This window comes from Fistularia commersonii, chromosome 10, assembly GCF_037954325.1.
Source record: "Fistularia commersonii isolate RoL2024-O1a breed Wild chromosome 10, RoL_Fcom_v1.0, whole genome shotgun sequence".
In the NCBI taxonomy this organism is placed as follows: domain Eukaryota; kingdom Metazoa; phylum Chordata; class Actinopteri; order Syngnathiformes; family Fistulariidae; genus Fistularia; species Fistularia commersonii.
In genome coordinates, this window is record NC_141293.1 from 1,628,211 (window position 1) to 1,654,204 (window position 25,994).

The window sequence follows — 25,994 nt, forward strand, 5'->3', positions numbered from 1 at the left end:
TATGAAATACTTTGTTCTTTACATCGTTGAATGTGCCGACAACAAAATCACACAAAAATGATTCATGGAAATCAAACGTATGAACCCAAGGAGGTCTGGATTTGGATTCAAGTGTAAAAAAAACACAACCAGGCTGATTAACGTCCATAAATAATTCCAAATAAAATGTATAAGTGGACATTTTGATTTCACACGAGTGTGATTGACTTGGAGCTCCATTGTTACCTTTATTTATATAAACACACGCATGAATTACACACGGAAAACTGGAAAAAAGTAAAATATATACATATATTTCCTGTTTTCTATGTATGATCCGCTTAAGAAAACGTCGATTTTACAGCCGTTACAATTTAATATATAAAGTGAATCTTTTTCTATTAATATATTTGAGTCTAATTAAAGAGATGTTTTCGGGATTTTTTTTTTTTTCTGGAACACGATATTTGTGTATGGAAATTCACAGCATAGAACGGCATTTCAGTCCCATTAAACTAATTTATTTTTGCGGTAAAAATATAAAATGCAAACAAACTAAACTTCCACACGCGTACTTTTATAAAACACACGGGAAATAAAAAAAAGAAAGTTAAAAAGCCAGCGGTTATAAGACATTATAAAGCAGCACTGCACCTGTCTTTGAAGAAGCGTCGAACACCGAAGGCGATGAGTTTCAGGACGGCTTCCAGCACGAAAGTGGAGGTGAAAAAATAATTGCAGTACTTCAGGGCGAGATCCAGAGACTGGTAAAAAAAAAAAAAAAAAAAGAGAAAATAAGAAGATTCGTGAGTGTGTGTGTGTGTGTGTGTGTGCTCGTGCAGTGTGTCTGGTTAGTAAGAGAATACGTAAAACTAGAATTCTTCCTACTGTTTATAGAAATAAAGACCAGGGGCGAAAAAGGAGCAAAAAAAAAAAATCCTGCAATTAATATTTTCAAAATAAATGATTATCGGAGTGCATAAGAGTTTGCTCCTTTTTTTTTTTAATCAGATAAAATAAACTTTATTGATCCCCATAGGGGATGTCAAAAAAGTCAAATAAATATGAAAAAAAAAAAAAAAAATCAATAAATAAATAGCTGCAACAACATCAAGGATAAGAATGGACAACAGGATGAAAAAAAAAAAATAAATAATAATACATAGGATTTTTATAGCGCTTTTCATGACACTCAAAGATGCTTCACAAGTAAAAACATAAATAGAAAAAGAAATAGAAAATAGAAATAGACAGTAGGGGTGAAAAATAGGAATAAATAGATAGTATTAATGTTATAATAAGTGTTTAATAAATCAATAAATAAATAGCTGCAACAATATCAAGGATAAGATTGGACAACAGGATGAAAAAATAGACAGTAGGGGTGAAAAATAGGAATAAATAGACAGTATTAATGTTATAATAAGTGTTTAATAAGTGGGGATGCTGCCCTGTGATATTTATCTGATGCTCAGTCAGTTAGAGCCCAAAAAAACTCCCATTTTTGTTATTTTCCTTTTTTCCAAAAGGTCAAACGCCCGCCGTTTCCGAAAGAATCGGACTTAACTCCCCCTCACAAAACGCCACCGGGCTCCGGAAAAACAAAGGAATCGGTCCTTACGTGAGGTTGATTGTAGTGTTCCAGGGACATGGTGATCACGTTGATGCAGATGATGAAGGTGATGATGAGGTCCAGGTAGTGGTTCGTGCACAGCGTGTGAATCATCAGGCGCATGTTGCCGTAACTGGAATAATACGGGAGTTTTTGGGCTTCTGTTTAGGGAAAAGGAAAAACAAAAAAAAAGTCTAGAAAATACATTAAAAATACAGCACGTTGATAATAAAGGAATAACTATGAAAATGTATGTATTATTATGAGAATAGAAAGAAGTTAGGCTCAATTATATAATATTTCCCGAGAGAAAATTCATGCAAATGTGTGATAAATGTGGATTAATACGGGAAAATGATACTAGTGAGTTCCTGAAACTTAAAACAGATTGTTCACGGCAGCAATAAAAGTCAAAAGTTGCTTAAAACCAAACCCCCTGCATATAATCTATGGATCCAAACATTATGGGATATTTAACTGACGGAGCAAATGACACATTCATTAAGACACGTTCATTCATTCATTAAACCATGTCTTTACAAATATAATAATGAGAGCTTTGACGTTAGCATAGTATCCTTTTGGATTAGCTGTGTTTTTTTTTTTTTTTTTCAAATCACATTTTTTTTTCCACCCCTTTTTTTTCCTCACCCCCGAAATTTCTGTAAATTAATATAATATTATTACTTTAATTGATGATAATAACATTAATTATTAATATTCTTAAAAAAAAAATCGCTGCATCCTTTTTATTTCTCACCCTGATATTTCTGTTATTATTTCATCATCTGATTCTATGTGATGTATGTGCCTGTCATTGATGTAGAAATAATAAATAAATGTAGAATTACTGTTAATGCAACAGATATATTTACTGAAACAAGTCTTGACACAAGTATCATATCCTTCTAGATTACCAATGTGGGGTAATTTCATTTTATTTTTTTTAATAATTGATAATCAATATGATAATCAAGAAATCTAATAAATACAAATATATATATATATATATATATATGAATTAATATAATATTATCGATTTAATTAAAATAATAATAATAATGTTAATTATTTATATTCTATAAATGTATAAATTCTTTTCACTGCATCCTTTTTTTTCTGTGTAGAATTATGGTTAATGCAACTCCGAGTTTTGAAATAAGCATCATATCAATGTAGAGTGATTTTCATTTTATTGTTTTAATAATTACTAATAAACTTAAAAATCAATAAATGAAATAAATAAATATATATAAATGAATATAATATTATCAATTTCACCAATAATAATAATAATTATTATTATTAATAATAATGTGTATGTTTTCACAAAATCCATTTTCTTTTCTAACACCTCAATATTTCTGTTATTATTTTATGTCATTACATGACCATTTTGATGGAGAGAAAAACAAAATAAAAATGGAGTAAAAAAAAAATCTTAAAATCCTCTTCTCCTTTCAGTTATTATTTTATGTCCTGATTTGATCATTTTGATGGAAAGAAAAACAAAATAAAAATGGATAAAAAAAATCTTAAAATCCTCTTATTTCTGTTATGATTTTATGTCATGATTTGATCATTTTGATGGAGAGAAAAACAAAATAAAAATGGAGTAAATAAAGAAAAAAAAAAATCCTCTTCTCCTTTCTGTTATTATTTTATGTCATGATTTTATCATTTTGATGGAGAGAAAAACAACACAAAAATTGAGTAAAAAAAAAATCTTAAAATCCTCTTATTTCTGTTATTATTTTACGTCTTGATTTGATCATTTTGATGGAGAGAAAAACAAAATAAAAATGGAGTAAATAAAGAAAAAAAAATCCTCTTCTCCTTTCTATTATTATTTTACGTCATGATTTGATCATTTTGATGGAGAGAAAAACAAAAATAAAAATTGAGTAAAAAAAAAAATCTTAAAATCCTCTTATTTCTGTTATTATTTTACGTCATGATTTGATCATTTTGATGGAGAGAAAAACAAAATAAAAATGGGGTAAATAAAGAAAAAAAAAATCCTCTTCTCCTTTCTGTTATTATTTTATGTCATGATTTTACCATATTGATGGAGAGAAAAACAACACAAAAATTGAGTAAAAAAAAATCTTAAAATCCTCTTATTTCTGTTATTATTTTACGTCATGATTTGATCATTTTGATGGAAAGAAAAACAAAATAAAATTGAGTAAAAAAAAAATCTTAAAATCCTCTCCTCCTTTCTGTTATTATTTTATGTCATGATTTGATCATTTTGATGGAAAGAAAAACAAAATAAAAATTGAGAAAAAAATAAAAAATAAAAAAAAAAATCTTAAAATCCTCTCCTCCTTTCTGTTATTATTTTATGTCCTGATTTGATCATTTTGATGGAGAGAAAAACAAACTAAAATAGGAGTTAATTAAAAAAAAATCAAAATCCTCTCCTCCTTTCTGTTATTATTTTATGTCATGATTTGATCATTTTGATGGAGAGAAAAACAAAATAAAAATGGATAAAAAAAATCTTGAAATCCTCTTATTTCTGTTATTATTTTATCTCATTTTGATGGAGAGAAAGACAAAATAAAAATGGAAATAAAAATAGAAATAAAAAAAAAATCTTAAAATCCTCTCCTCCTTTCTGTTATTATTTTATGTCATGATTTGATCATTTTGATGGAGAGAAAAACAAAATAAAAATGGATAAAAAAAATCTTAAAATCCTCTTATTTCTGTTATTATTTTACGTCATGATTTAATCATTTTGATGGAGAGAAAGACAAAATAAAAATGGAAAAAAAAATAGAAATAAAAAAAAAAATCTTAAAATCCTCTCCTCCTTTCTGTTATTATTTTATGTCCTGATTTGATCATTTTGATGGAGAGAAAAACAAACTAAAATAGGAGTTAATTAAAAAAAAAATCAAAATCCTCTCCTCCTTTCTGTTATTATTTTATGTCATGATTTGATCATTTTGATGGAGAGAAAAACAAAATAAAAATGGATAAAAAACATCTTAAAATCCTCTTATTTCTGTTATTATTTTATCTCATTTTGATGGAGAGAAAGACAAAATAAAAATGGAAAAAAAAATAGAAATTTAAAAAAAAAATCTTAAAATCCTCTCCTCCTTTCTGTCATTATTTTATGTCATGATTTGATCATTTTGATGGAGAGAAAAACAAAATAAAAATGGATAAAAAAAATCTTAAAATCCTCTTATTTCTGTTATTATTTTACGTCATGATTTAATCATTTTGATGGAGAGAAAGACAAAATAAAAATGAAAAAAAAAATAGAAATAAAAAAAAAATCTTAAAATCCTCTCCTCCTTTCTGTTATTATTTTATGTCCTGATTTGATCATTTTGATGGAGAGAAAAACAAACTAAAATAGGAGTTAATTAAAAAAAAATCAAAATCCTCTCCTCCTTTCTGTTATTATTTTATGTCATGATTTGATCATTTTGATGGAGAGAAAGACAAAATAAAAATGGAAAAAAAAAATAGAAATAAAAAAAAAAATCTTAAAATCCTCTCCTCCTCCTTGCCGCCCTCCATCTTACTTCTCCTCTTCTTCTCCATGCGTCTCTGTCGCTTCTCCTCGCGCCTCTTGGCCTCCTCCACCTCCTGGTGCTGCCGGCACTTGTGGAAGTTCTCCACCACCACGCCGACGAACATGTTGAGGACGAAGAAGCTGACGATGAGCAGGAAGGAGATGAAATACAGCAGCATCCACGGGTTGTTGTTGGTCACCGGCTGGCAGGGCGGATTTATTTCATCCAACCAGAAAGAAAAGAGGGGAAGATAAACAAGTTACTCAGATATCGTGTTTGATTTACTTCTAAAATGAGCTTAAAGTTCAAACCTGGTTATATTTATTGCAACGTCACACTCTTGGCGCCGATTGCTTTGTAAAGTGTGTTTTTAATTTGTTCCTCCGTTCCATTCGAACGAACCGCTTCAGTTCTTTGACACTGTGAGCAGCGTTTCTTGTTCAATCTTACATTTCCTCTTTTTTTATGCAACACTTTATCAAGTTTACATCTGAAATTACCGTCAAGAACAAAATGCAAGTAGCGTGGAATAACACACGTGAGTAAATAGTCCTCTAAATGCACATGTAAACAGTTAAATAGTTAGAATTATATCACATTTTGTTTGCATGCGGTTTATAATGTGCAAATTCAAGGATTTTAAGTGTTTATTCAGTCATATGTGCAGTGGTGGAGCAGGATGAGATTTTTTTTTCTTATTTTTTTAATAGGGAGAAAAATATAAATAAATTGAAAACAACATACGCAACAATAAAGAGTGCGGATTGAAATATTAATTCAAAATTTAAACTTTGCAACTTATTGTTTGCTAATTATTGAAAGGTCTTGTGCAGGTGAAATATGGGGTCATTCATGGCTGTTAATATAATGTTGATATTATAGAATATAAAGGAAGGCGTTAACTTTAATTATTGTGAAAATGATGAATTAATAAGGGAACTGATGTCTGGTGGATTTAAAATGAAAAAGGTTAAAAAAATTTGTGAATAAAATATGTGAATTGTATGGAAAACAACTCAAGTGAAGAAACTTGGATGGATTGAAACAAACGTAGATATTTTATTCCGAAAAAAATCAACATTTAGCTGAAATGTAATCTGTATCGATTAGTCAACTAACTTCCTAAAACTCATCAAAATTCACCTGAAAACGTTTTTTATCGGAGAAATAACCGAACTCTCGGTCAAGAATTTCTTACAACAAACACGCATCGCTTTTCTGGAAACAAGACGGGACGATTTAACGTAAACTTAAATGTGATCGGAACTCATTGATTGGCCAAATAAGTGCGGCGTTCGTCAATGGCGCATTTTGTAATAACAGTGCATTTTGTAATAAACGTCCAAAATGGAATAACTTTTTCATTTCATTTTGTAATAAAGCCGCATTTTGTAATAAACTGCCCCATCGCATTTTGTAATAAATTTTGCCGCATTACGTAATAAGTTATTACATATTGAGAAGATTATTACAAAATGCACTTGCAACTTTTTTTATTTTCTAGGAAATGTAATAACATGGTGCATTATGTAATAACAATTCTAAAGCATAAGTTTGTAATTGTATTTTATTTTACTTTAAAGTATTTGTAAAAGCTAGGCCTATTATTAGCATCACTGTATTAGCCTAGTAGCAGTACTTAGCAATTACTATCAGCACACTATTCAAAGGTTGCATTAACAGAGAATATTCTATAAATTCCATGTTATTACAAAATGCGGCTCAACACGCCTGCTGTCGTCTCTGACTGCAAAATGAAAAGGTGCCCTTGGAGGAGTTTAGCTCCTGGAAAACAAGTCTTGTCGAAATTTTGTTGTTGTTGTTGTTGTTGTTGACGACAGCAAGGTCACAAGTGGAGAGATGTTGTTATTTTGAGCTGCAAAGTCCTTCACGGGATTCCGAAATGTCAAAAATCTGAAAATATTCCTGTCGGAATCTTCTCTTCATGGCAACTGCTCTTGAATTTCTTCACCTGAAGACGTTTTGTCGCTCATCCCCAAGGATGGAACGACCAGGGTTTTCTGCTGGTTTAGGCTGCAGCGGTTCGGGATGTAAATGGGATGCAACTCCCAGGAATTGAAGAAGCCTCTTGGACGAGGAGGTGAAAACGTCGGCGGGGGAAGAAATTCAAGTCCCGGTCGCCACGACAAGAAGATTTCGACGAGAATTCACCGTGAGCTGGAGGACTGAGAAGATCCAGAGCTACTCCTGGACAAGAGCTTTTCTGTTGCTACCTCGCTAAAACGACTCTAGGAAGTGATCGTAGGCCACAGTCCCTGGTTCCTTTGCTTTGTGAAACCACGAAAAATAAGTTTAGTTCCGGATGAGGTTCTGCAAAAAGTGCCAAAAGTTCCGGCTCATGATGACACACAAACCAGAAATCAAAAGTGGATTTTTTTTTTCTCTATATTTTTTTTAACATTTTTTTAAATATATATATATTTAAACTTTAAATTATTATTTTAATCGTTTAATTTAATTATTATTAATTAATTATTAATAATAATTCAATTAAATCATCATTAAATATATATATATTTAATCTTTAAATTATTATTATTATTAATCATTATTTAATTGAATTATTATTATTAATTAATTATTATTATTTTTTTTTATACATTCTTTCAAATTGAATTTTTTTAAACATTTTTTTATTATTATTATTTTTTATAAATTAGCACATGTTATTAGTGGCAGAGAAATGGGTACCTGCTGGTCGACCCCCACGGCGTCCAGGCCGTGGTACATGATGTTGACCCAACCGTCCTTCGACGCCAGAACAAACAGGGACATCAGGGCCTGAAACGGGGAAATAAAACAAGTTTAATCATTTTTTGAAACGCTGGCGTAAAACACCGCGCGTGCAGGACGGAGGCTCAACTGGCTCAGGTTGTGTTTACAAATATAATAATAAGAGCTTTGACATTAGCATAGAATCCTTTTGGATCAGCTTTTTTTTTTTTTTTTCTTTTTTTCAAATTACATTTTTTTTCCAGCCCTTTTTTTTCTCAACCCCAATATTTCTGTACATGAATATAATATTATTACTTTAATTAATGATGATAACATTAATTATTAATATTCTAAAAAAAAAAAAATCTCTGCATCCTTTTTTTTTCTCACCCTGATATTTCCGTGATTATTTTATTATGTGATGTGTGTGCCTGTCATTGATGTAGAAATGTAGAATTACTGTTAATACAACTGATATATTTATTAAAACAATAAGGTTAGACTCCGAGTTTTGACATAAGCATTATATCATTTTAGATTACCAATGTGGAGTAATTCTTATTTTATTTTTTTAATAATTCATAATTAATATGATAATCAAAATATCAAATAAATACAAAATATATATATAAATTCATATATTATCAATTTAATCAAAATAATAATAACAATAATGTAAATTATTAATATTCTTCAAATATATGCATTATATCCTTTTAGATTACCAATGTGGAGTAATCTTTATTTTATTTTTCAATAATTAATAATTAATATAATATTATCAATTTAATTAAAATACTAATAGCAATAATGTTAATTATTAATATTCTTCAAATATATGCATTATATCCTTTTAGATTACCAATGTGGAATATTTTTTATTCTATTTTTTTAATAATTAATATAATAATCAAAATATCAAATAAATACAAAAAATATATATAAATTAATTTAATATGATCAATTTAATTAAAATAATAATAACAATTATGTTGGTTATTAATATTCTTTAAATACATAAATGCTTTTCACCGCATCCTTTTTTTGCTGTGTAGAATTATGGTTGATGCAACTCTGAGTTTTGAAATAAGCATCATATCAATGTGGAGTAATTTTTATTTTATTGTTTTAATAATTACTAATTAACGCAAGAGCGTGCAGGACGGAAGCTCACCTGGCCCAGGTTGTCGAAGTTGTACTTGTGGTGAACCCACTTGAAGTTGGCCTGCAGACAGTCCGACTTGTTGGTGACGTTTTTCACGTCGGGGCCGAAGCAGTAGAAGAACTTTCCTTTAAAAAGCTACCGGCGAAAAAAACAAAACGAAACAAACAAAAAAAAAAGATGCACGGTTATATAAAGCAAACTAAAAGAGCCCGTGCGGCTTCTCTGATTGAGCGAAATAATGAGGCCGGTCGCTGAAAACATGGTGTCGGGATGAAAGAAGGATCTCGCGGGAGACGAAAACAAAAAAGTGCCGTTAAACTCAAAACGGATTTAATAAATCATCGGCCGCGCAAACAAAGGGTTCATTAAGAGAAAACGAAGAAGGCGGTCATTCGTCTGGTACCTGAACCCCGAGGATGCCAAAGATGATGAAGAAGGCGCAGCAGATCAGGACGATGTTGCCGATGGGTTTCAGGGAGGTGATGAGCGTCTCGACCACCAGCTTCAAACCCGGAGCTCTGCTAATTACTCTGCAGACGAGGAGGACGGCACCCATTTTAAACTTCTTCTTTTTCCACTTGATGTAATTTAAAAAAGGTTATGATCGTGTAAAAAGCTGACAGTTTGTATTCTGGATAGCACAGTATGTGGTGTGTAGTATTATAGAGTGCAATATAGAATACTTGAACCTTGTAATACTGTTAATTTTTGCAATTTTTTTTTTTTTCCTTATGCATTTATTTTATTCTTTGCATTTGCATTTTTTGTGATTCATTTTTAACTTTATTTTTTTGATAATTTTTCTCATTTTATTGTATTATTTTATCTGTATATCTACAGTCTATCCATGCAACACCTGGGCATTTTACACCTGGTTTTTCAAACAATTTTCTTTAAATATTTTAAAGTATTTTCAATCCATATTGAATTTAGAAACTCCTTATTTGTTTCCCTTTCTTCAATTTTGTATGAATGATGACATACAATATAAACAATGTTTATATGTGTATATGATATATGATATATGATATGTTCATATGATTTTAGAGTCGAAATAAAATGCCCAAAAAATTGAAATATTACAATTTTCATTTTGTCCAAGTTACATGATAACTAGTTGGCCCGCGCATAAAAATTAAATAAGAAATGTCCAAATAATTGCCCTTCCCCTGATTTAAGCTATAGTATTGTGGGTTATGATAATAGTAACCATAAGGCCAACCAAGTAGAAGTAACTATAATTATGAGCAAAAGTCATAGAAGTACAAGAATTTGTTTCATATAATAGCTAAAAAACACCCTAAACCAATAAACCTATAAAGTGACATTTTGAGATTGACATGTGTCATCTACTAAAAAGTAGCTGTCATTTTTGAAAAAAAGTAGGATTTGGAGGCAAATGTTTGAAGATGAATGCGTATGATAGAAGATTCTTGAAAACTGTTGAAAAAACTGTTGTTTTGACTTTTCTATGTTAATATTAAGACAAAAAAAAAAATAGTCTGAAAAAATTCAAGCGGTATCACTTATTATTACAAGAATTAATGTTCACGTATGTCTAATTTCAAATGAAAAATTACATATATCTCTTGCCCTTATATAATATAATATAGTATAATATAATATAACATAAGGGCGAGAGATATACATGTAATTTTTAGATGTAATAATCATATTACATTATATTATATTATATTATATTATATAGGATCAGAGGAATAAATTAATTGAAATCCATCATTATTCATTTGTAGCACTGTGATAGAAAGTGCTCTGAAAATATATTTATTTGTACTATAATTATCATTATTATTATTATTTTATTATTTTATTATTACTGTTTTTATTATTATTACTCCTAAAGTCAGACAAAAAATATTCACAGAAGTTTAGTATAAATGCTATACAAAAAAAAACATTGTTTTTGAGATTCCGAGGTGGACCAAAGATTTTTTTTTTGACCAAATGGGACAATAAAACAAATAATAATTGCATTCTTAAATACTGGCAAGACACAGGGAATTTTTATTTAATCGCGTGAAAAAGCTGAACAACCTTTAACAACATTTAATACCTGAGCTGCGTATGCCTTTCACTTCATTTGTTCTCGTAAAGTTACACTTTTCTCAACATAGAAACATGTTAAACTAAAAAGCGGTAACACAATTAAATGACACAGATCAGTGTAAAAATAACCAAATCACCCTGCAGCGTGAAAAAAACAGTCCTTAAAACTGTGTCGCAACTACACTATTATTTGGTCCGATCTGTCCGATCTGTTGTTTAGCCAACCTGGCACTGCTAAAAGTAAAAAACTGTCCTGACGGAGCAAAAATAAGCAATTTAAGTTAGTTTAGGTGTTACTATATCCAGTGATGTAAACCCATTCTCCCGATAGGACACCTTTTATAGCAGGAAACACATCATGCTTAAAGACACTTTGTTAATTACGTTTGATGCCTATTAAAGTTAAATGGATCCCAAATAGCGGGAAGAGATTAAAAGTTTATTATGAAACTCTCAAGTCCCGGGAGAACTGGATGAGATATTTCACAGATGCTCAATAGCGATTACGACGGCGATATAACGACGGATTCTGTACCTGAGGGGTCGGAGTGTTCTGAGCAGTCTCAGCACCCGAAGGACGCCCAGGATTTTTGCCCCGCCGGCCATCGACACCACGATGTCAATCAAAGACACGAAAACCAGGAAGCCGTCCAGAATGTTCCAGCTACTCCGCAAATACGCCTGTTCGCCCATATAAAGGCCCATCGAAACAACCTGGAGGTGAGAAAAGAAATCTGTTCGGATAAGATAAAATAAGATGTGTTTTTGCAGACCTAGAAGAGGCATATGACAGGGTGCCAGAAAGAAACTCTGGCGTTGTATGAGGAAATCTAAAGTGGCAGAGAAGCATGTCAGACTGGTGCAGGACATGTATGCTCGCTGTGAGACAGTGGTACGATGTGCTGTTGGGGTAAAAGAGAAGTTCAAGGTGGAGGTGGGACTCCATCAGGGATCAGCTCTGAGACACTTCTTGTTCACAATGGTGATGGACAGGCTGACAGATGAGGTAACACAGGACTCTCCATGGACCATGATGTTTGCAGATGAAATTGTGATGTATAGTGAGAGCAGAGAACAGGTTGAGGAACATCTAGAGAGGTTGAGGTATGCTCTGGAAAGGAGAGGAATGAAGGTTAGTCACAGCAAGACAGTGAATGAATGAGAGGAAGTCGTCTGAAATGGTGAGGCTGGAGGCTGGAGACTGGTGCAGGACATGTATGCTCGCTGTGAGACAGTGGTGAGGTGTGCTGTAGGGCAGTGGTCCCCACTCCCCGGGTTGCGGACTGGTACCGGTCCGTGGATCAATTAGTAGCGGGACGCCTAGGAAATGATCAACCATTTCCGTTGGAATTATTACCTGAGTTTTTATTTAATATAGATATAAATATAAATAGAGAGGCAATTAGAAAATAGCAAAAAAAACCAAAAAAACACAAATAAATAGACAAAAGGGAACAACAGCATCAAGGATAAGGATGGACAACAACGGGATGAAAATAAAAGAAAAAAACGACAACATAAACAGAGGGACGATAGCAATGACAAGGATAAAATAAAAAATAGTGTTAGACTGTCTGGACGGTTACATTCAAATATGGCTTCAGTCTGAGACGGGGCCACTTAAAGACAGCAATGCATCGGTTTATACCGTGTTTATGAAACAAATCAGCATAATAAACTGTCTCTGGGGAAAATAGAATTTTGGAGCACAAAGGAAAGACAAGGTAAAACCAGAAGGGCAGGAGAAAGGAGACAGAGGAGGCATTCAGCTGCTGCAGGACAATAGCTTGTTGACAGCAACAAGACACATGACATGCATGCACACACACACACACACACACACACACACACACACACACACACACACACACACAAACACACCATGTTATGCATTCCTGGTTGAATGTTGTTAAATACATTTAATTCATTCAATGATCAATTTTCATTAACGTTTGATCTGTGCGTCTTCTTCTCCTTTGGGCTTTTCCCTTCAGGAGTCTCTACCTTCTCCATCCAAACCTATTCTCTGGATCCTCCTTCATGTCCTCCCTCACTACGTTCATCCATCTTCTCTTTGGTCTTCCTCGAGACCTACAATTCCAGCATCTGACTACCAATATATTCACTCTCCCTCGTTTGTCCATGACCCAACCATCTCTGACCTTCTCTCCAAAACATCTAACATGTGCCGTCCCTCTGATAGACTCATTCCTGATCCTCTCCATCCTGGTCACTCCCAAAGAGAACCTCAACATCTTCATCTCTGCAACCTCTAGTTCTGCCTGCTGTCTTTTGTTCATTGTAACAGTTTCTAGTCCAAACATCATCGCTGGTCTCACCACCATCTCCTCCACCTTTCCTTTCCTTCTGGCTGATGTTCTTCTATCTCTTGGTACCCCTGACACTTTTCTCCAGCCATTCCAACCTGCTTGGACCGTCTCTTCACCTCTTTTCCGCACTCTCCGTTGCTCTGGACTGTTGACCCCAAGTACCTGAAATCCTCCAGCTTCTTGATCTCCACTCCCTGTAGCCTCACCGTTCCACCTGAGTTCCTCTCATTCACACACATATATTCTGTCTTGCTGCGGCTAACTTTCATTCCTCTCCTTTCCAGAGCATACCTCCACCTCTCTAGATGTTCCTCTACCTGTTCTCTGCTCTCACTACAGATCACGATGTCATCTGCAAACATCATGGTCCATGGGGATTCCTGTCTAATCTCATCTGTCAGCCTGTCCATCACCACTGTAAACAAGAAGGGGCTCAGAGCTGATCCCTGATGGAGTCCCACCTCCACCTTGAACTTCTCTGTTACCCCTACAGCACACCGTACCAGTGTCTCACAGCGAGCATACATGTCCTGCACCAGTCTAACATACTTTTCTGCCACTCCAGATTTCCTCATACAATCCCAGAGTTCCTCTTTAGGCACCCTGTCATATGCTTTTTCTAGGTCTCCAAAAACACAAAGCAGCTTTCTCTGTACTTCTCTATTGTAACGTTTGATTTGATATGATATGAATTATTTTTGGAATTTTGATTCAAATGCTCAGTTTGCAGAATCCATATCAAATAAGATAAGATAAACTTTATTGATCCCCAAAGGGAAAATTCCTTTGTCACAGCAGTGTAACATTTATGTCAAATATAAAAAAAGTAAAATGATTATAAATACAAACAGAAGCCTAGAAGTAATAGAAGCATTCAAAATTCATATGTCAATTTTCCTGTTTTTGTTGTCATTTTAGTTTTCCTGCAGCTGTGTCCAAGTTAAAATTTGCTAGAAACAAGTTAAATATTGCAAAGAGCTACTAGTAAAAAAAAATTGAAACCCAGTTTGAAAAATTACAAAAAGTTTATTTGTCTGGTTTAATTGCTTGGAAAGATTCTTCTTTAATTTTACAGTTTTCAATGAATTACCTTTGCTAATATGCAGATTGTTTTCTTGCCCTCGGCAAACACACAACATTGAGAAAAGGCAGTGTGAAAAGCAAATTCCTCGTCATAACCCCAAAAGTTAGAAATATGCTTAATATTTCTCTTTTTTCTGGCAAAATACAATAAACTTTAGGCAAACTTTTTCACAAAAGATGATAACAAAAGAGAACACAACTGCTGTAGACAAACACAATAGCCCTCGAGAAATTATGTAAAATGTATTTTATCTGGCGTCTTTTGAAACCTTTTTTTTTTTAACCTGTCAGAGAATATAAGACGCATTTATTTTATGTACCCGGGTGTTTTCAGTGTTTAGCTAAGCGTCAACGGGAGTCTTAAAGCTGCTCGGGGAAAAGAAAAATCCACAGCTGACATTTGTAAGTGTTCACTTCACAGGGAGTGTGTGCACAAACTTATCAAGATGGTGCAAAAGATCATTGCCGGGCAAACAGCTAAGGAGGTCTGAATGCTAAAGACGTAAACATACCAAAAAGAAGCGTGGAGTTTTAAGCCAAAAAAATTTATACCGTATTTTTCGGATTATAAATCGCATTTTTTTTTCATAGTTCGGCGGGTGCGACTTATGTGTGAAATTATTAAAACATTACCATAAAATATCAAATGATAGCCGCGGCTAAGTTGATCTCAATAGGTCGGGCTGTTATTTAATTCACAAAACTAGTGTATTTGAATCCAGGATATTTGGGACAGGCGATTAATTACAAAAAAAAAAATCTTGTCCAGCAGTACTAATGAAATAGGCCTACATTCTACAACTATTTATTCATTTATGTTATTTTATTCAAGTATGGTTTAAACATCATGCGAAAGCACACGCAAGGGAATTTCGTCTTGATGAAATTCTCTTTACAGACCGACTCGCTAGTTGTACGAATTAAGGGTTCGGCTTTGGGACAAAAAAAATATTTTTTTTCTATTTGAGGCAAAAAGTCATGAACAAAAACCTGTTGGAAAAATGGGGTGAAATTACAAAGTAAACAAAACAACTGTAAGATAATCCACAAGTAAATCACAAGTTTTAATCACTTATTTCAGATGTTGAAGTTCTGTTTTCTGCAAAGGCTGCTTTTCCACCATCTTCCTCTTAAATTTTATATCATAATTTTTTAATCTTTCGCTGCGCCGCGATCATTGTCGTTATCAAAGAGGCTACGATGACTCTTGTTCAGATTTCCTTGGATTTAGTGATTAAGAGAGACGCTGATTGTTTGGTTGTAGCATGTAGCATATGCTATCGTTATTTGAACGACTCTTACCGTAATATGTATGGCATATTACGGTATTACCATTAGCATATTAGCATATTACATATTAGCATATTAGCATAGCCGAGCAGGCACGTTCTCAGTCCGTTTTTTATGCGTCATATAGGCTATGCTAGGCTATACTTATTTAGCCTGTTGTTCTCTATTCTGCTTTCATTTTAAATCGCATTTCAAGATGAAATGTCTATTCTTGGTGTTCGAGTTTATCAAATAAATTTCCCCCCAAAAATGCGACTTATACTCCAGTGCGACTTATACTTGTTTTTTTTCGTTCTTTTTTATGCATTTTTGGCTGTTGACACTGAAATCCGAAAAATACGGTATAACTGAACATAAATAAAATGACAAATCGGCCCGGCACTGACGAGAATGATGCAAGATGCAAAAACAAAAACAAAAACGTTGTGAAATACAACTCCGGCGACGTCGCTAACACGCTAACACGCTAACACGCTAACCAAGTTCGAACCCAGCCGCGTCGGGTTTCGTCTGGCGGACGAAACCGAAGTGAGCGTCTGGAAACCGACGAACGCCGCACACAAGCGAACGCGCATCAGCGCAAATTATCGAGAATCTGGAAGCCCAGACAGACATGCGGCGCAGAGGGAAACATGTGCAGCTCGGCCAGGGGGGCTGACAAGTCTGCGGCTCTCTGACGGCGTGTGATTGGTTAATAATTGATTGCGCCGCTGCATAATTGATGGGCCGCTTGTGCCGAGCCTTTGGCGGAGAATCCACAGACTATCAGGGGGGACAGAAGCAGAGATTATAGGAAGGAAGGATGAGGAAACAAACGCCGGCGAGAGTCTGAAAAGGAGCTGATGAGGCCAGAAACAATCTTATGGGAGTGGTTAGAAAACAAACTGTCGACTGTGTGCTAGAATGAGACTTACCGTGAATTAATGGCACGCTGTTTATTTCCAACTGCCACATACATATATATATATATATATATACGGGACTGTCTCAGAAAACTTGAATATTGTGATAAAGTTCTTTATCGTCTGTAATGCAGTTAAAAAAGATTGATAATTTCATGATATTCTAATATTTTTGATTGTATTTTTGAGTTTTCTTAAGATGTAAGCCATAAGATGCTTAATATTATCACAATCATTTAATTTATTCCACATATTTTTTTAACAATTATTTTTAACAAGTATTTTCAATCAGGATTGAATTTAGAAACTCCTAATTTTTTCCTCTTGTTTAATTTTTTATGGATGATTACAGACAAAATAATGCCGGCCCCTACATTTACAGAACTGTCTCAGAAAATTTGAATACTGTGATAAAGTTCTTTATCTTCTGTAAAGCACTTAAATTTTTTTTTCAAATTTTCATGATATTCTAATATTTTGAGATAGGATTTTTGAGTTTTCTTAAGATGTAAGCCATAAGATGCTCAATACTAAAATCATTTAATTTATTCCACATATTTTTTAACAAGTATTTTCGATCAGGATTGAATTTAGAAACTCCTTATTTTTTCCTCTTGTGTAATTTTTTTACGGAGGATTACAAACAAAATAATGGCGGCCCCTACATTTACAGAACTGTCTCAGAAAATTTGAATATTGTGATAAAGTTCTTTATCTTCTGTAATGCAGTTAAAAAAAAAAAAAAAAAAAATTTCATGATATTCTTATTTTTCGGATCAGATTTTTGAGTTTTCTTAAGATGTAAGCCATTAGATGTTTAATATTATCAAAGTCATTTAATTTATTCCACACATTTTTTTAACAAGTATTTTCAACAAGTATTTTCAATCAGGATTGGATTTAGAAACTCCTTATTTTTTCCTCTTGTTTAATTTTTTTACAGAGGATTACAAACAAAATAATGTCGGCCCCTACATTTACAGAACTGTCTCCAAAAATTTGAATATAGGGATAAAGTTCTTTATCTTCTGTAATGCAGTAATAAAAAAATTGTAATTTTAATGATATTCTAATATTTTGAGATATTTTGAGTTTTCTAAAGATGTAAGCCATAAGATGCTTAATATTATCACAATCATTTAATTTATCCCACATGTTTTTTTTAACAAGTATTTTCAATCAGAATTGAATTTAGAAACTCTTTATTTTTTCCTCTTGTTTAAGTTCTTACGGACAATTACGAACTAAATCATGCCATGTCTCAGAAAATTTGAATATTGTGATAAAGTTCTTTATCTTCTGTAATGCAATTAAAAAATATTGAAAATTTCATGATATTCTAATATTTTTGATCTTATTTTTGAGTTTTTTTAAGATGTAAGCCAAAAGATACTTAATGTTAATTAATTATTATGCGCAATTAAAAAAACACAAATGACTTTTTCACAACATTCTAATATTTTGAGATAGTATTTTTGAGTTTTCTTAATCATCAGCAATATTAAAATAATAAAAGACTTGCAATATTTCAGTTGATTTGGAATGAATCCAGAATATATGACAGTTTTGTTTTTATAATTGCATTACAGGAGATAAAGAACTGTATCACAATATTCTAATTTCATGAGACAGTCCTGTATATTAAGAAAAAATAAATAAATTGAAAAGATGCTTTGCAGAGACAGTCGAGGAGACAGCAGAAGAAAAGACGTCTCTTTTTATTTTTTATATTTTTTAAATATATTTCTTTATGTGATGGCTTATTGTCTGAAAATGCAAAAAGAGAGCGTCTAAAAATATTACCTTGAGTGTCATCTCGCCCACGAAAATCGCCGTAAAGATGTAATTGGAGATGGTGAGGAAGACTCTCTCCTGGAATAAAAACGGATTCAACGAAGACGACGATTAGATTCACAATCGTTTCTTAAAGGTATTAAATACTGTTTTTTTTTTTTCTTTTTAATTTGGATCCTGTGATATAAAACTCACACACACACACACACAGTCATCCGTTCGGCGGAAATAAAATCTTTTCAGTGCCCCCCTTTTTAGACGATAAACCTGAATTTATCCCGTTACAGAAGTCGCGGCCTCCGGCAAACACACAAATACATCCGTGCACGTGCATTTGGGATGGATTTACCAAGCTGCCTTGCAGAATCTTGGGTCTCTCCAGAGCCACGGTGATGCAGTTGGAGAAGATGAAGGCCAAAACCACGTAATCAAACAGTTTATGGGCGATTATGGACTGACACATCTGCCTGAACCTACGACGGGAAGACGTAAGAGATGACAGAGTTATTATCTAAAACATCGACGTGGAATCGCAGACGACGTAGATTAATTCCGTTCAATTAATATGCAAAATCGAGCGCGGAGGTTAATGCGTTTAAAAGCTCGACCTCTCGGTGGGAAAACAAAATCGCATTAGCCGCATCTTCTGAAGCGCGTGACTTTTAAGGAAAAGAGGTCCGTTAGGAGTTTAAAGAAAAAAAAAAAAGCAAAGTCAAGAGAGACTGTTAAAAAAAAAAAATGAAAAAAAAAAGATGAATATAAACAAGAATACCGAAATGTTCGACGCCGTCCGCTGCCAAAAACCAATTAAATATCAGCATTGCCAATTTTCTCTGGAATGACTGGAGAGAAATGATTCAAAAGGAGAGGGATTGATTTTTATTGCAGAAAGACATGGAGACATTTAAAAAAAAAAAAAAAAAAAAAAAGTCTTTCGTTAAAACTCTTTACACCAGCTGTCGAACGATATTAGCAGACAATGTTGAATTTAATTCATTTCTTTGGTTATAAGATAAAACCTGGTATAATCAGCCGTCAAACAGGACAGGAAGAAGGAGAAAATATATCCCTTTGTCATTGCAAGACAACAATCAATAATCTAATTCAGTCCCGCTTTGTGGAAACTCAGCAACCCGTCTCTTTTATCGATGAGACGCGAAGCCGGACGTTCTTAATTTTATTTTGTTATGACATTTCTTACGGCCAGCGGATATTCTTCTTTTTTATTCATTTTTTTTTTTTTTTTTTTTTTTGCACGTGAAAATGCAGGTGTAAAAGCATTTTAAATTCCTTCATGCGGACATTTATCAAAACAAACTTACAAGAGGAATGTATCAAAACCAGTTGAATGGATTCATTTTTTTTTTTTCAATTAACTAATTTTTAATTAATTATCAGAATGTGATTAGCTTCTGGCTAATGCGGATAACGTTTGTACGTTACTTCTTATCTATGGCGATTTTAATTTCATTTGGTTGCATGACCCATTAGCAAGACAAACTCCTACTTTGAATAAACACAATCATAAAATATAAACATTAAGACCCGGAACAGCAACAAAAACCTTTATTCGCCTGGATATGAATGAAATTAAAATAACAATAATAGGTATTCAGCTCCTGATTTGGTATTCAAAATTCATTTCTGTGCTGAATACCGGAATAGTAAGGCTGCTATTAAAATCAAAACCATGTATCCCGACAACAACATCACGTGGAAATGAAATAATATGATCAAAATGGCACTCACTTGTTCTGCGGGGAGAATAAAAAGACCGACCAGTCCTCCCTGGTTTCGCACCAGTCGGGTTTATGCGCCTCCAACATCTTCTGGATGCGGAAGCACAAGCTCTGCAACAAAAGTGCGCAAATGGAAATAAACATGAATATAACCTCTACATGTGGCCGGTCAAACGTACGGCCCGCGGGCCGTTATTGGCCCGCCAGGGGGTCCAATCCGGGCCGTGGAATAAATCTACAATTTGAAAAAAAAAAACAAAAACATAAAAATCAGCACCTGCTTTTTTAAATAAAATTGCAGTTCCTTTATTGTCTGCTAGGGACGCATTGTTTTGGTAAGTGTTAGCAACACCGCACAACATGATGTGATGCACAACTTCCAGCGGATGGCAGCAACGTAGCTTCCGAGTCTGTGATAGCATTTTTACTTTTCTTGTTAGAAATGGACCAGCTTTTCCGTCGGACCTCGAAAAGTGGCCATCTAGTGGACCACTTCTTATTTGTTGGTTGAGATGAATAAGAAACCCGTTAGCTCGGTGTGGATGCGGCAAGTTTGGGGTGTCACGAGACAAAAAATACATCAAAATGCACGGAAAACTGAGAAGACAGCACTGAGAGGGAATAGAAAGATTTTTATCATTTATCTGTTTTCCTTTACACAAAAATAGAGTAAAAATTTGGTGTTATTTCTAGCGTAATTACGCTATGATTTTACTGATCCGGCCCCCTTTGAGGCCGACTTAGGCTACATGTGACCAAAATGAGCTTGACATCCCTGATCTACACTGAGCGCCATATCGTTACGTAGCCCACACACACACACACACACACACACACAAGTGCCTGTTTTGAGACTCTACCTACATTATTTATATGAATGAAAGACTTCTATAGCAACAGCCTGGAGCATCTCCCAGCATCACCATCTGTATGGCTGCTGTCTAAATAGTACTTTCTAATTAACCTTGTTTCTCTGGTACACAGACTTGTTTACAATGAAAACAACGGGACTCCCATGAGGCCTCCGCGATAAGGGCTTCGGATTTTACACGAAGCGTTTTGAAAAATCCCACACAAGATTAGTAGAACTGAGGTACTTCGACGGGAAACGATAAATAATCTTCATTTCACGTAAGCTATTAAGTTATAAAGTAATAACTTACATATTCAATATCATCATCCAAGTCCTCCCTGTCTTTGCTGCGGGAATTAACCTGAGGGAAGACGTCTGCGATCAGCTGGTTGCTCGTTCCGACCGCCTGCTCGTCGCGGTGAAGCGGCGGCGGCTGAAGAAGCTGCGACAGCGGCGTCTTTCCGTTGCAGTCCTGGTGGACGCCGCCCAAAACGTCCAACCCGCCGATGACCATCCTTCCGGAGAAACTCTTTCTTTGGTGAGCGTGGAGCGGCGGGCGGTGAGGCGGCGGGGGAGGGTGAGCGGCGCCCGGGACCTGCAGCAGGGGAGGCAGCTCCAGAGATAAAGCCCTTCGGTCCCTCCTGGGCGCGAAATGGCCGGGGATCATCGGATGCGGCGGGCGGAGAGCGTTCAGGGCGACGTCCGGAGGGGAGAGAAGGGATTCCTCTTCGTCCGGACGGACGTGGTGGAGGTGGCGGAGCGGCGACGAGGAAGCCCGGGGTCCCCGGATGCGAAGGCTTCCGCCCACGACCCCTCCCAGACCCCCCAAGCCGTGGCCGTAGTAGGGTCTTGCGGAGGCCTGCGTGAAGGCCGGGCTGGCGGAGAGGGACGACGAGGCGAACGGCGGTCCCGCCGCGCTGTTCCAGCTGGACCGGCGGGCCCACGACGCCTGGGGGGGCAGCGACCGACCCCAGTTGTGGTACCCCCGACTTCGAAACTGGGGAGAAAGAGAGAGTCCTCAGGTCTGGGCGTGGAGAACGCTTTGATCACCGTATTTTGTAACGTACCGTAATTTCTGGACTATTGGGCGCACCTGAATATAAGCCGCACCGGCTAGCTGCTAGCCGCTAGCCGCTAGCCTATCGCTATCTCGGGCTTCCTCCTGCGCGCTAAAACCGTCAAAGTCGTCTTCTTCGGTGTCGGAGTTGAACGGACTCGGAATTTCCCGGTCATTTCATCGGTCCGGTGTGACGAGGATAAACGTTTTAGCGACGTGTAGCTCGTTAGCGTCCCCCACCCAAAGTCCATATATTATTAGCCGCATCGTTGTTTACGTGAAAAAAGTCGCGGCTCATCGTCCGGAAATTACGTCGATCACAGCTACATGTAAAATATTTTTTCACTCTTGTGCACTCCTTATCTTTCACTTGTTACTTCAGACTCTTTATAGTTTATTTGTATTTCTCCTTTTTTTTTTTACTATCTATACAATTTTTTACTATTATTTATTATCTTAATATTTTTCTTGTAACTGTAGCACAACAATTTCCCTCGGGATAAATTAAGTTTATCGGCAACTTTTAGGGCTCAAAGAGCCGTTCTGAGACGTTTAAAGATGTAAAGAAAACAGCGGGAGCCACGCGACACTTTTAGAAATTTAAAATGAACTAATATGGGGTGTCGGTACTCTTTGGTAGCCAAACTTGCTCTTCTCGGGACGGTGAAGATGCTGCTTGTTTTTGTTCATTTATTTTCTCTGACTTAAAGGGGTCCGACTTCAACACTCTTATTGTTATTGGATAGTGCGGCCGCCTACGGAGGTAGTCGTGAGGTCAAGAAGTAAACGTCTAATGAAATAATCAGCTGGCTAATTTACGCGGAGCAAAACCGAAAGAAAATAGTACACATCGCAAAGCCATCGGCAAAACCATGCAGAAATCACATTCAAGGTAAGGAGAACTTTATTTATTATTAGTTTACACCAGGGGCGCCCAACACCTCCATCTCGGTCGACTGGTCGATCGCGAGGCAGTGCGAGTCGATTGCAGAGCCCTTCCTTTCAAAATAAACTGTACCGCATGTAAAAATATTAAAATTTAAAAATAGGCTGTCAGGCTATCATCCATTCTCACTGTGCAGTTGGCACACTAGACTGACATGCAGTGCAGCCAATCAGAGATTTCGATCTGAATACCGTTACACCATTTTTTTTGTTTTTCTTGGCTGGGCTACCCTGTTTATTTTGGGCTGGGCTACTTGTATTTTTTGTTTTTTTGGCTGGGCAACCATTTTTTTTTTTTTTGCTGGGCTACCTTTTTTTTTTTTGGCTGGGCTACCTGTTGTTGTTTTTTTTTGGCTGAGGTACATGTTTTTTTGGCTGGAATACTTTTTTTTTGGCTGGGCTACCAATTTTTTTGTTTTGCCAGACTATTTGTTTTTTTTTTTTTTTACTGGGCTACCTGTTTTTTTTTTCTTGGCTGGGCTACCCTGTTTATTTTGGGCTGGGCTACTTGTATTTTTTGTTTTTTTGGCTGGGCAACCAGTTTTTTTTTTTTGCTGGGCTACCAATTTTTTTTTGGCTGGGCTACCTATTTTTCTTGTTTTGCTAGACTACCTTTTTTTTTTTTTTTTTTTTACTGGGCTACCTGTTTTTGTTTTTTTTTTGGCTGGGCTTCCTGTTTGACTTGAGTCCATTCAGTGCAACACGTCATCAGAGCCAGGCAATGGTCAAAAATGTACACAATTATATTGTACTCATGTATTCATGTTGTTATCCAAGACAAACAATACATATTTTTAATATTAACTATATCTGGTGTGTGTGTATATTGGTATAATTAAATATAAATATGTATAATAATGTATTCATATGAATATGTTAAATATATATAATAAATATGAATATAATTTATGAATAATATATATATCACTTTTATTGCTGGTAGATCATTTTGACTTGGTCATTTTAAGAGTAGCTCGCGAACCAAAAAAGTGTGTGCACCCATGGAGTACAATCACGTGACAATAAACCCTTTTTATTTTCAATCGACTGCATGCTTTTGCATTGCGGCACAAAACCACTCAGTCAGCAAAATAGGAACTCCTCAAAACACACTACGACCGGTCAAGCAAGAACTTACAGTCCTTTCCACCACTTACCACGGCCCTCTGCTCCAGGTTGGCCCTGCCCAGAGAAATAACACTGTTCTTTCTGGAGCCGAGGCCAAAGGTCAACCTCTCTCCTGCAAACAGACCGGCGGGCAGGGGGTCCAGGTGTCCGTTGGGAGTTAAAGTACAGATCTTTGGATCTGTGGGGTGAAAACGGGGTTCAGGAGTCGGGAAACGAAGACAGAAAATGAGTCTCGCTTGCTTCCCTTTCGTCACTTTAAGTGTCCCGCAAGGACGTAACGGGAGTCGCGGAAATGCACCGGGGAGGTTTGATTTACTAGAAATCACCTCGCTAAAAAGGCATTTCAAGGCTCGCGACGGCCAAACAGTGGACACAGGAAAGAAAAAGAAAGCCTTTAATGAAAATTTACATTCTGAATGTGTTTTGTTTTAACGTTTAAAAAGGCACATATGTGCTGCGGTCGGGTATTAGCAGAGGCTTCGCTCATGTGCTAATAAATGATGCTGTTCTGTTGAGCCGCATTTTGTAATAACGGTACATTTTGTAATAAACGTCCAAAATGTGATAACTTCTTCATTTCATTTTGTAACAAAGCCGCATTTTGTAATAAACTGCCGCATTTTGTAATAAACTGCCCCGACGCATTTTGTAATCAATTTTGCCGCATTATGTAATAAGTTATTACATTTTGAGAAGATTATTACAAAATGCACTTGCAACTTTTTTATTCTCTAGGAAATGTAATAAGATGGAATTTATAGAATATTCTCTGTTAATGCAACCTTTGAATAGTGTACTGATAGTAATTGCTAAGTACTGCTACTAGGCTAATACAGTGATACTAATAATAGGCCTGGCTTTTACAAATACTTTTAAGTAAAATAAAATACAATTAACAAACTTATGCTTTAGAATTGTTATTACATGATGCACCATGTTATTACATTTCCTAGAAAATAAAAAAGTTGCAAGTGCATTTTGTAATAATCTTCTCAATATGTCATAAGCTTATTACATAATGCGGCAAAAAATGATTACAAAATGCGGCTTTATTACAAAATGAAATGGAAAAGTTATTACATTTTGGACGTTTATTACAAAATGCACTGTTATTACAAAATGCGGCTCAACACGCTTTGACTGTTTCACTTCCAAGGTGCCTGCAGGGAGAGGAGGGTGAGAGTCGTGCTTAAAGAAGTGCATTTGACTTGCATTATTTAACATCTGTGTATTTCAGACTGGAAGTACATGCCGGGCAAATCAAATGAATGTCAACTGTTTGGATCCCCGGGGCGCAACAAATCAGCTCGCATCTTCCGGGAGCGCCGGATTTCAAGGGGAAGCACTATTATGTCCCTTGTTAGCGGCTTGCATTTGCAAAGGGAGGTCATAATTCTAGGTGCGAGATAAAAAAGGAGAAGAAGGAAGGGAAGAAAGAGGGAAAGGAAACAGAAACAAAGAGGTAAAAATGATCATTCTATGTCGCTGGCTTTGTTTTACCTGATAGATGCAGAGAGTCCTTCTGCTTATCCTCCTCGAAATTACAGGAAGATCGATCGTCATCCGAGTACGAGCGGTTTGCATCTCCCTATTGTGGAAAAGAGGGACAATAAGTAATAATAAAAACAACAACAACCACAATGATGATAACAACAACAACGACAGCAATAATGATAACCGCAATAATGATAATAATAATAACAATAGCAGCAATAATAACAATAACAATAACTACATTAGTAATAATAATACTGATGATAATAAAAGTAATAATA

General features: G+C 35.2%; 1 protein-coding gene across 4 annotated transcripts in view; it reads right to left on the minus strand.

Annotated features, from left to right (window-relative positions):
* Positions 1-25,994, minus strand: part of LOC147230055 (voltage-dependent T-type calcium channel subunit alpha-1I-like) — a 133,995-nt gene that overhangs the window by 43,552 nt on the left and 64,449 nt on the right. For all 4 annotated transcript variants that reach the window (XM_086153194.1, XM_086153193.1, XM_086153192.1 and 1 more), the window contains 13 exons: positions 25,720-25,807; positions 24,249-24,397; positions 21,400-22,086; positions 20,247-20,347; positions 18,847-18,970; positions 18,507-18,575; positions 11,634-11,812; positions 9,435-9,561; positions 9,041-9,166; positions 7,843-7,932; positions 5,140-5,332; positions 1,601-1,752; positions 634-743 (listed from right to left, as the gene is read on the minus strand). In XM_086153194.1, the coding sequence (XP_086009320.1) occupies positions 634-743; positions 1,601-1,752; positions 5,140-5,332; positions 7,843-7,932; positions 9,041-9,166; positions 9,435-9,561; positions 11,634-11,812; positions 18,507-18,575; positions 18,847-18,970; positions 20,247-20,347; positions 21,400-22,086; positions 24,249-24,397; positions 25,720-25,807 (2,195 nt within the window). The remainder of the gene's footprint in view (positions 1-633; positions 744-1,600; positions 1,753-5,139; positions 5,333-7,842; positions 7,933-9,040; positions 9,167-9,434; positions 9,562-11,633; positions 11,813-18,506; positions 18,576-18,846; positions 18,971-20,246; positions 20,348-21,399; positions 22,087-24,248; positions 24,398-25,719; positions 25,808-25,994) is intronic.